Source organism: Anarhichas minor, unplaced genomic scaffold (genome assembly GCF_050575085.1).
Source record: "Anarhichas minor isolate MPS153535 unplaced genomic scaffold, ASM5057508v1 ptg000042l, whole genome shotgun sequence".
NCBI classification, from domain to species: Eukaryota; Metazoa; Chordata; class Actinopteri; order Perciformes; family Anarhichadidae; genus Anarhichas; species Anarhichas minor.
Genome location: NW_027466488.1, coordinates 6,460,350 through 6,472,500, shown reverse-complemented (window position 1 = coordinate 6,472,500; position 12,151 = coordinate 6,460,350). Strand labels below are relative to the sequence as shown.

Here is a 12,151-nt window from a genome sequence, read left to right as displayed (position 1 = left end):
AGAGTAAATAAAGTCTCTCATCTCTCAAAAATGTTCAGGACTAAAAGCGAGGCTTCAACATTCACGTGTTGTAATGAGACTGCGCATCCCAATCAGAGAAACAAAGCTCACACAGTTTGTGTTTAGGTTTTTAAAGTTGAGGTTGTTGCTCTGAATGATTTGCCTCCGAGTCTTAAGTGAATAATTTGCTTTCAAGTTTTGAATGAAATAAGCAGATGAGTGTAATTTAGAACGATCTGCTCATTCTGCTGCTCTCAAGGCACCCAAGGGGCTCAGTAATGAATATTATGATTAAGTCTGAGGATGGAGGACAAAAGTTCATTGCGTAAGTGTGTGTTTCTAGGTGTGTTTGCCTTATTGCTTGTGTGCCCGGTTTTTAGGAGACTGTAGCATTGTTCTCAGTGAATACTGTGAATGTCCTTCCTTTTCTACTGCACCCAGGGGACCAATTTATGGAATTACGCTATTACTGCTAACAGCATCAGGCTGTTGTACCAAAACAAATTGATGCTGACGCTGGGAATCCTCTGACTTTTCTTCCCTGAGTGTGACATTTGGTTTTGAGTAAAATGTGCTAACAAATATTGGATGGATTGCCATGAAATTTAAAACACACTTCAAAGTTCAATATAGGATAAATTAAATTGTAATAGCCTTGGTGATCTTCTGACTTTTTATTTTTAGTGCCATCAACGTCATCAAGTCAAGTTTCCTATCATCCAATACTTTGGTTTGTGACCAAATACCTGCAAACTCATGACATCCCATCATTCTCAGCTATACTTTGTGTTTCGTGCTAGTTAGCAAATTTAGCATGCTCACATGCCAACATGCTAAATTAGGAAGGTGATCAAGGTAAACTTTATATGTTTGGATTTTCATCTACTTTTTTGTATAGCATTGCCACTGTGTGCATATTAGCATTCTGATGTTAGCATTCAGCACAAAGCACTGCTGTGCATCCTCACAGAGCTGCCAGCACGATGGAAGACTCTTCGTCCTATTAAGCATCAAAATCAGGAAGAAATGTTCTCACTTTGTATAGCTTTTATCTAAATGTCAGTACAGCATAAAGATGACTACATTGGATCTGGCTATTTCAAGTACTGCTCACAGCCCTTCCAACAGTTCCAGTAAAGGTGCAAATAATTCAGGGTTTATAATGCAGCTTTCCTCAACTTTTGTACCACTCACGTCCAAAGACCTTCAACAAACGCTGAACCATGAGCACCAAAGCTTCATGTATGTTTGCGGTGATGACGGACAGATCAGATCTCTAGGAGTTGTAAAGGTACCTGTGGTTTCATATTGCTGATTTTGTCTGCCGCTCTCTTTCCTGCAGCATTGGGACATCAGTCAGACAAAGATCCGGGTTATCTCCACCCTGCTGTTTGTGCTGTTTGGCTGCCTGCTGTTTGTGGCGCTCCCAGCGGCCATCTTTAAACACATCGAGGGTTGGTCTGCGCTGGAGTCCCTCTACTTTGTGGTCATCACCCTGACTACCATAGGGTTTGGAGACTTTGTGGCAGGTACAAACACAAAGCTAGTGATTCAATACTAACACAGACAGACACTTAAAACCCGTCTGTCTCTCTGCATAATGCCTGCATGTCTCACCAGGTGGATTCTACTGGATATGTGACAGTCATTGTCTCTGTCTGCCTCTGTCTCCGTGTCTAGGTGGTTCAGAAATAGAGTACTTAGATTACTATAAACCAGTTGTATGGTTCTGGATCCTGGTGGGTCTAGCCTACTTTGCTGCCATCCTCAGCATGATAGGAGACTGGCTCAGAGTCATCTCCAAGAGGACGAAAGAAGAGGTATGACACTGCTGGTTTCATTTACTCCATTCATTGACCTTTTCTCATTTCCCACCCTCTTTGTCTCTTTCAGTGCAGCGACACACAGGTTATTATTCGAGCTACTCGGTTACAGTACCTCAACTTTTGCCCTCTGCTTAGCTTCATTTCAATGATAAGACTGTTTTATAATCCAATCCACCGTCTGCCATCCAAACACATAAATGCAGTCTTATGCCATTACCTTGAGCATCTCCAGAGAGAGGGAGAGAAAAAGGTCATTTTGAAAATGTGTGATGATGTCCTTATCAGAAAATGTATGTAATCGAACTGTGTGTGCTGTAAATATAACACAGGTTATGCAAGTAAAGTTGTTTCCAAAAAAGGAACATCTGGGAGTTTTCAAAGGGACACTTAATTGAAAAAGATGGAGAATTATACAGACAAGGCATTTGTGGTAATTAGATTTCACTGGTGTTTGAGTAGCAGTGATACTGAAGGTTGGTGTGAATATAGATTTGGTCAGCCAGTTCATAACTAACAAACATTTTTCTCATAGAAACGTTTCATGGACCAAGACTTATATCTTTTACAAGAACATACTGACAATGACATGGTGTTCCCATCAGTCACACATAATTAGTTGAATGATACTGGTTTGCAACTGCAATCGTTACGTTGTGATGTATGATGCAGTGTGTGTGTGTGTGTGTGTGTGTGCGTGTGTGTGTGTGCGTGTGTGTGTGTTTGTGAGTGAGTGACTAATGCTCCCATTGGGTTCTCATGCTGAAGTCCTGCTGTGATACATGATAATCTTACTGGCCTGTAAAAGTGTGTGTGTTATTATAATTACGATGATATAATCAGAACTAGAGGCAGTGTTTGAAGTGTGAGTCCTTTGATGCCCTTAGGCGACACCAGAATGTCTCCGGCCCTCTTTTAATGAGATATTAGGAAAAAACTGAAGCACATTAATGTCTCATTAAGGTCTTTTTAATATCCGGGTTAAACTAATGTTTTTTGCTTCATCTCTTCCTTTCTGCGTGTCAGTCTGCCTTTTATTTCTCTCCATTTTCATTCGTCAGTATTTTCTCAGTCTGCCGTTTTTTTGATTTTAAAAGAAGTAGATTCACATGCAGTATAAAATAAATGAATGAAAACAGAAGCAACACTAGAAAACCTGGGCTGTATTGATAAGTAGTCATCATGCCATTGATTGTCATTATATTGGGGTTTTAACATTTGCAGAAAAGTACAGTACAGAACATACAGTTTTGCTCTCACTAATGTTACGCGTCCCTGAAAAATTCAGAGGCAAAAAACAGTTAATAATGACACAGTGAAAGTCTTTTGTTTTCTGAAGACAGACAGATGTTGAGCTGTTTCATTCATTTACATTGAGACATAAAGACAGTAATGCAATGGCTTTCTCCCTAAATTACATTTTTTCATAAATTGATCTCAAAATTAGACTTAATTTTTTAGATTGAAATATGGAAGTCAGACGAAATGTGTCAGCGTGTTGTCTGTAACATTAGCCTCTACTGTATGTGTGTGTATGCGTGTGTGTGTGTGTGTGTGTGTGTGTGTGTGTGTGTGTGTGTGTGTGTGTGTGTGTGTGTGTGTGTGTGAGTCATATGTTCCATGGCTGAGTGGTACTCCTATCTGGTCGCAGATACATTGTTTTAATGTAATTGAGTTAACTTCCTGGTCAGTGACATTGTCGCTGCCCGTTCTCTCTCTTGCTCTGTATTTTTTCTTTTAAAGGCTGAACACAAAACACACAAGTGTGCTATAAATACTGACTGTCTCCAATTGACCGTGTTGTGTTTTTGGTATTCTAATTAAAGGACCATAACGTCAATTTATGTTATTGTGTTCATGAAAAATTCAATACAAAAATAAAAAATCATACATAGGCGACAAAAAATGTATTGAATACAGTCAAACATGGACTTCATAAAATACATAATGTGAAGTCTTGGATGTTATCGTCCATGAAAAAAACAGCAAGCTGAATGAAATTTAAATTAACCACTGTTGTCCTTTAAAGGTTCTATTTAAATGCTCTTCCACATGTTTTCTTCTACTCTATTTTCCTCTTCTTTATTTCTCTTTATTCTATTTTATGTTATTTACATTTTATATTTTAGCCATTTAACTGACAATGTGATCAAAAAAGCCCTTTTTACTGTACAGTGCATACAACAGTTTCAAGAATCAAACCTGTGCATCCTCTGCACTGTCTACTTACTTCACTCTCTTTTTCTCTCCTTACAGGTAGGAGAGATCCGAGCTCATGCCGCAGAATGGACGGCTAACGTCTCAGCAGAGTTCAAAGAAACACGGCGACGTGTTAGCGTTGAGGTCTACGATAAGTTCCAGCGTGCCACCTCAATTAAACGCAAACTGTCCTCTGACTTGGGATTCAGCCCTGGCCCTGACTTCACTCTGCCCAAGAGGGCCGTGTTGGTCAACTTCAACGACGAACTGGACAGGAACGGGAGGGAGGCTGGGCTGCACGGCCTGATGACGCCGCTGGCTAGAAACAGCAGTTTGTTCATGAACGGTTTTGACCCTGAGAGAGGAGAGATTTCAGTCATTGAACACCTCAAGTAGGAAGAGGACGGTCAACACCTTTTAAGTTCTTTCTGAGGTCTTCCCATTTGTCATCATTGGTGGCATCCGTGCTGAGAATTAAGTGTTTTCATTCCCTAAGCAAGCAGTAAAGAGAATGTGGTACATTGTGACCCAGGGACATCTTAACCCCTCTGCAGGGATGTAAGCTTTGCTCAAGAACAGTTCAATGGATCTTTAACAGCGGGTCACTTTTCACCACCCTCATCCCGCCAGTGAAACGAAGAGCAAGAAGAAGAACGTACAGAACATGTGTTGATTCTGTTGAAAATTCCACATACTGAGTGTCTGTCAACTAAATCTCACTTAAATCTTGGACTAAGGCAAAGTTGCCCATTGACGATGACTTGGGATGAACAGCTATCCCTTCCCTGAAGGACAAATAAACTAACATTTTCAACATACTGTAAGATAAAATGACAGTATTTGGTGACCTTATATGTCCATGGTGCCTGTATGTGTTTGCAGCACTCCAATATTTTAAATTGTAACAATTCAGGACACATTTCACCACACAGCTTTACAACTTATGACGTTGCTGTCTGCCATCTCAATGCAGAATGATACTGACAATCACAATAAGCTGTTAATTGAAACAATACAAGACATGTCAGAGATGTTTTTTATATGGCGGGATGTGATGATATCCGAATTGTAAAAGGTACAGAACAAGATGAACTACAAAAATTGCGTGTGATGGGGAGAGGCAGATATTTTGTGCTAAATGAGCGGAGAATGTAAAAATGTTGAGATGGTGGGATATGTTATTGTTTGAACTACAGATAGCTGTATTAAACTACAACGATGGAGGACTGTGACGTTAATCAAGCTACAAACTCTGAGTACAGAGAATCTCTAGATTGAGCTCACATCTATCTGATTTCCCTCCTGGGAAAAGTTGATATCTGACAAGAGTGATATGTTTGTAGTCCTGAAAAACGTCCGTCCTGAACCAATCTGAAATATGAAACTAAAGAGCATGCGCAGTTTAAACTCTTTCTGTATGCAACTTCCACCATTTCAATTGACTGAATCAACTGAATATATATTTTGAACCTAAAGCTTCATTGCTGGTTTCACTGTGCACATTTTATAGAGGGGTATATAATAATTACCACAAACTACTGTAATACTCAATAGTATTGACGTATTTTTCCTCTAAACATCGTACGACATGTAGGTAAATGTTCTAATTTACACATTTAGTTTAAATAGCTACTGCAACAACAAGTATAAACCATTACTTTTCACATTTGTGTTTACATTTTTTTGAAATCAGTAATTTCAAAGTATAACTTCCTTCCCACCATTTAAACATGCATTGAGTAACTAAAGAGGTACGTCTCTATTTTGCCTTTGACCTGGAGCTTCTGATCAGAGCCAATCATTTAAAGTGTTTGGCCGCTGTGTTTTCTAGTGGCAGCCATATTAGTCCTACAGTCCTGTTGTGTGGACTGCAATAGTCTTAACTCTTAAGATCTCTCCTAATGTTGACATCTCAACATTTTGGTTTTGATAGAAGGCATCATTGGATGTTATTTGCTGCCAACTCTTCTTTGTTTTAGTGAAGAGGAAGAAGGTGGATGTGATTTAAAGTGGTGAACTTGTTGTTTCTCTGATTGTGGATGTAGCTTTAAAAGAAAGTAGAGCACTGAATGTCTGTGAGGAGATTTGCCAAACCATTCCTGTGCCTTAACCTCTTTACTTTGCTAAGACAAGGCTAAGCACAAGACACTGTGAGGTGGGCAACATATTTAACAAGTGATCATTTACTGTTGGTGTTTCTCCAGTCCAACAAAACTAGTTCAGTTGCTCACACTCATAATGTTCTACTGGCCGGGCTCCACATGCAGCCATATTTATCTAATCATTTGTGTTTCCTACAATAATATCATACATATGGCTCAGTGGGGGAAGACGGTTGTAGGCTTGACTGCTTAATCTGTTTTAATAACTGGATGCAGAAAATGTTCACAACTAGACCCTTTTCACAGCAGCCATTTTGGTATGTCCCAACAGGAAAAGCGCAGCTGTAATTGATAACATTAATGACTGCATTATTTTTAGGTGAGCTTGTTCCAGGTCTGCCGTGAAGGTTCATAGAAAGGCAAAGTCCCTCCCCTTCAGGTGTCCCACATGGGATCCTATTTCAGAAAAAAATGTCTATACTCTCGTCAACGGTGAGAGACTATTTGTTTTTTTTAATCCTGTTTAAATTGTGCCATAAATTAAACAACTTCACCTCTCTATTCTTAGAAACTGTAGACCCTCTGATACATTTTGTTATTGCTATTCCAGCAAAAGTTTCAGTTTACTCTCTGCTGACAAACCTTAAGCTGCTATAATATAACACAGTGGATTCCTTCTCTGAGTGGTGCTACCAAACGTGTGGTTATGGTATACAACATTTCTTCCAAAAATACTCTCGAATTACATGGAATGATCTCTATTTGTCATTGTTATAGCTGTCATACCTCTGGTGTCCTTGAGAACATTGTATCTCTACTTTAATCAATTTACTGTCAACATGTTTAAGAGTAACAGTGGAAAAATGTAAACATTGTGTTTAGATTGTTGAAGGTTGATTCACAGATGTGGATTAGCACATTGACGGGTCAGGAAAGTTTAATTGTGACAGTAGAAGAATCAATTCAGTTTTAATGCCCAGCTTTCACTCACTCACAAACGCAGACACAATGAGGGTTTTCTTTCACGTGTTTACGCCTGCCGTTGAAAATGCACTTTGATTTAACAGCCTTTGAAGGTAACAACATGATATCCAGTCCATCCAATCAGAAGGCTTCGATTTAGTCGTTATGTGGCATTAACGACAACTCCACGGTTTATCACACAAACCTTTTACTGTAACAATCCAAGCAGGATAATTTAACCCTCAGATTAATACCCACATAAACGAGGAGTATGAAACTATTTTATATTTGACAGCTTGATTCAGTTGACAACTTAACAGAATGATTAATGTTGAGAACTTTCTGAGAGGGTTTTGAATTGATCTATTGAATGTATTGACAATAAGTCTGTTGTGCAGCTTGTAGTTTTATATGGCACCAGTAATACACTGAGACCAGCAGGTACAATCCTAATGAATCAGAAAACTGAAAAAAGAATCCAGTACAATTTAAATTTTTTGATCTTGCCAATCCTACTTGACTTGTATCTGTGAGAAATGTTGTTGTTGTTTTTTTACTTCTATTGGACATCCTATGAGTCTTTAAGGAGCCCACTGGACATCCTAATTGAACTGAGAGAAGGGGAGAGGGAGCAGCAGGAAAGTCTTATAGAGGTTTTGACTTTAACTAAAGCGGACCAGTCTGTGTGGTTCAGTACTAACTAAATAGAAACAGTAGTGGCGTTACACTGGTGTAGTAGCTGGTTGGTCTGCCTGTGCCTTCTTCTTGCAGACATATGGCAATATTACACAATCATCCATTTTAGCCGTGCTTAACTCTAAGACATTTCATTTTCTGCTTATGTGCTAGATCTGTTAATGTTTTTATGATGATGAAAACTGTATTTTTTTAAACTGTATGTTTGTACTTGTAGTGTTTCTATACTGATGTGAGTCTGGGAGAACACATTTTAATAATAATGCCTGTAGAGCTAATCTAAACACATTGTAAAATGATTTTTGTAAGATGAATGACTTGAAAATACACCAGATTTTAATTATTTTTCTGGTTGCTGTCTTATTCCAAGCGCTCAACCTTTGCTGTTGGTTCTGTATATCCTGAAGAAGAATGTGCATCTTAAGATCAGTCAATCAGTAACTTCTTCCGTCCTCACAAAAATTTCCAAACAACAAAAGAAGATCGATCCAAAACTTTTTCATCTCCATTGCAAAAAAATAGTTTGTACTCATTATTTGTTGAATGACATCATAATTCTAAAGGTGCTGAATATGAGATTGGGAGCATTTGGATTGCCTCTCAACATGGCAACGGCTGAGTCAGCAGCTCACGGCTGAGTCAGGCAGCTCGCAGCTGGTGGTGCTAACAGCGCAAACTGGAGCGTGGGTGCTACGCTTCCACGATGATGCCATCGGTGGGGACGGCGTTATCAGATATAACTTCTGTTTGAGTGCTATTTGAGCTCTGTTTGAGAGCAGCCGTGAGCTAACCAGTGGGGAATGCTCACATGCATTTGTGGCTGCGTCAGCTGTGTCAACAAAGCAAGAAGACTTATTTCTCTATTCAGGTATATATTACTCCACGACATCTTTACATAGTTTTTTGCTCCTATATTAATCCAACTCCACCTTTAGACTTTCTATTCTTTTCAAAATAGTCTACCGCAGCATGTACAACTGTGATTAAAAGAATGTTTACTTGATGCATAAATGCTGTCGATTTAATGCTAACATTTGCAACTCTTTAAGAACTAAAGGTGCACTCAGTAAAGTGCAGATCTCTGCCAGGTGTGTCTGCAACGACCACTGCTGTATTGTGTGATTGAATGAAAACAACCCACAATTGGCTAACCCTCAGTCTAGACACCGACTAAGGCGTAGTAAAAAACACACTTCATTCAAACTAAAAAATAACCTCCGATTAATGCAGGCGATTGTTTCAAAGTCGTTGTATAATACCTGTCATACAATCCTGCCAAAAACAAAATTAAACTCACTGAGTTGTCCGCTCGCTCAACAGAGGCTGAATTGATTAGATGTACATAAATGTGTGCACAAATAGTTCAGTTAGCTGTTAGCGGTTAGCCAAACACAGTCCATTCTGTTAGCTGTTAGCCAAACATACCACAAACTGTGATTCACCCACTGTGGGTGCAGAATAGCAGATGGGGTGTCGGAAATGCACTTAGCTGTGTTATCACCAGCGGCCGCTACCGACCAGGGGCCAGTTAAGAGTAGTGAGTGAGGAGTAAGCAGGCAGGCAATGACAGTATAAAACATGCGATGAAAGGGGTTTTGAAAAAGTCTGAGTCACCACAACCATGAGAGGCCCTTGAACATGCAGCCATAGTTGGGCACCCAAAACACGATGCAGTTTGCTGCAGCAGAATGGGAGATTAGCCGTGGACAGACACAGAGATGCACACTCACTCACGGACACACGCACACTCACCCACGACTGATCGCATGATCTTCCTGGCAGAGATAATAACTTCAGTAACACCAGGTATACAGACACACCCTGGAGTTTCCTTCTGCATCATTGCAGCAAAGTGAGTAGTTTAACCACTGGATGTTTAAAAGAAGAGGCTGACACACCACATAGAGGCAATTAAGATACTTTAAAACCTATTAGATCCAGGTTGCTGCAATTTCCATGAACAATTAATTGCAGTACTTCTTTGAGTTATAACTCAGTCAAATCTGAACACACAGACATAATAATATATGTTTTAATTCATTGTGACTTTACTCATGGAATGACATTATCGCCGATGTCCAAACAAACATCGATAAATCAGTTTAAAAATCTCTCCTTCCAACTAATTAACTTCCAAAATTTTTTTGATTTTGCCTGAAAATCATCACATTTTTTCTAGCATCAAAGTAATGTAGTGCTGTAGATTTGAGTGACGTAGATAAGCTGAGTTTTTGAGTGTTCAATTCTTAACAAATAACAAACATGCAATGACCACCTCATTCCCACCACTGCTGACATAACTGTGCTTTATTAGATATTAATATAATAATCAGTATCTTCTCTTCTCTCACACAGCTCACAGCCAGTGAACCACTGAATAATTATTATAGTTTAAACTTCCAGGATGATAGAGTGGTCTGATGAGTGTGACTGGCCAGTGGTAGCAGGTCTTATGATGCATGAGATAAAGTTATCAAAGCAGGAAGTACACACCAGAATCAACAGCACACAGTCAGACAGATACAGTACAATGGCTCATTTCACCATGATATTTTCTCCATAGAGCCCATCTAGCCAGCCAAGCTACTCCCGTAAAAGTGTAAATCCTAAATTAAAGTCGGTTTTACACTAATTTGTGCGGAATAAACAAAGGAGATATAACATGTTAGTGAGCTTTAGGGTTGCTGGTTATTTTGTTTAACTTCGGACAATGCCAGGCTAGCTGTTTCCATCTGCTCCCAGTCTTTATGCTAAGCTAACTAGCTGCTGGTTGTAGCTTCATATGTATTGACAGACTTAACCCTCTGAACCCCAAGTAGTTTTGGGGCGTTTTTGGCTCCTGACACATTTCACTCTTTGTGGCCTTGATGTTCACGCAGTATAGAAGTATATAAGTACTGCACCTTTATAGAAACAGCACAATCATGGCTAGAAGCAGAGATAACAAAAACAATTATTTTGTGCAGTATAACATAGTTACCATGCCATAAATTATATATAAACAAATGCAAGTTAAATTTATTTGATAATCTATAATAATTTTAATTTTAATTTAATGCAACCGATTGGTAACGCAGGCTTTCTCTTAAAAATGCGTGGTCTCCAAGTTTAACTGAGGTACCTCATGTCAAGTCACTTTGGTCATTTTCGCAGACTTGACAAAGCTCTTGCAGTCACACAAAACTTCATATGACAAGCTGAGTAGTGCTCTTTGTGTCTAGTAAATAGAAAATGGGTGGAGTTCCCCTTTGAAGCACACCAATTCATCACATGCAAACTCAATAAAAGCTAAAAAGAAATGCTTACATCCGCACCAACACCTTGCATCTGTGGCAGGTTAAATGAAGCACACGTCCTGTTGAGGTTATGGGAAAAGGAGACTGTTAAGAAGTCTGAACCGTTTGTGAGAATAGAGTCTCTGGAAACCAGTGGAGAGATGAAGAGAAGATTATGAATGATCTCAGATCGAAAAATAATTAATAAATTACTAGATTGAAGAATTCTTAGGAATGCATATCTTTATAGGGAAATAAAGGAAAATCCTTAACACTGAAGTTACAGCACATATAACTCTCACAGGATTTCCTCTCTGAACTCACCGCCTCCTCTTGGTTTAAGATATAAAGTTCAATGTTCACACAGAAAACAAGCTATTGGCACATTTTTCATGGGCGCAACCCACACACTCAGCTCTGCTGCTCATCCCACAAATGCATGATCCTTACAAATGTGGCACCATTTAAAAGGGAAATAAACAGGCTTTCCAACGGTATAAGATTTATATAACAAAGAATAATCTACCAAACACAAATTTCCTTACTTTTTGTGCTATGTTTATATACTAAGAGATACACTGTACAAGATGAAAAATGATACAATTTATTAGCTCTTGTAATAGCAGAAGAACTTAAGAATGTTACTGCTACACTTGCATGTGGCATATGCCCAAAATAATTTTGGGTGAAGTACATTTATTTATTTATTTCTATTTTCATAGATGGGCAAAAATGATGGGTGTCATGGGAATTTCAGAAACTGTTAAATCCAAAATCTTGATGTGGCCGAATGGGCGAGGGGTAGGTGAGGTTGTTCCACTGACCTCACTGCAAACAGTTTTTGAAGTTTTAGAGAGAAACTGTGTAGTATACTGAAAACGGACCATGCAATTTTTTTATGATGCACACAAAAGCCCTCACATAAGAGCAAAGGATGGGCAATGTACTGTTTAGCGGCATTAATATAGTATCATATATACAGTATATATATATAATATCATAATATTATACTAGACTATGTATAAAGAAGATATACAACTGTGCTATAGAACTTTTTAGTACTTCCAATATCATTGCCAATACTACTCTCAAT

At 38.8% G+C, this 12,151-nt stretch overlaps 1 protein-coding gene across 1 annotated transcript in view; it reads left to right on the top strand.

Annotated features, from left to right (window-relative positions):
- The window catches only part of kcnk2a (potassium channel, subfamily K, member 2a), a 7,871-nt gene extending 3,453 nt beyond the window's left edge, over window positions 1-4,418 (top strand). The window contains exons 7-9 of the mRNA XM_076109759.1: window positions 1,343-1,529; window positions 1,681-1,820; window positions 4,080-4,418. Coding sequence (XP_075965874.1) covers window positions 1,343-1,529; window positions 1,681-1,820; window positions 4,080-4,418 — 666 coding nt within the window. The remainder of the gene's footprint in view (window positions 1-1,342; window positions 1,530-1,680; window positions 1,821-4,079) is intronic.
- Window positions 4,419-12,151: the final 7,733 nt, after the last annotated feature.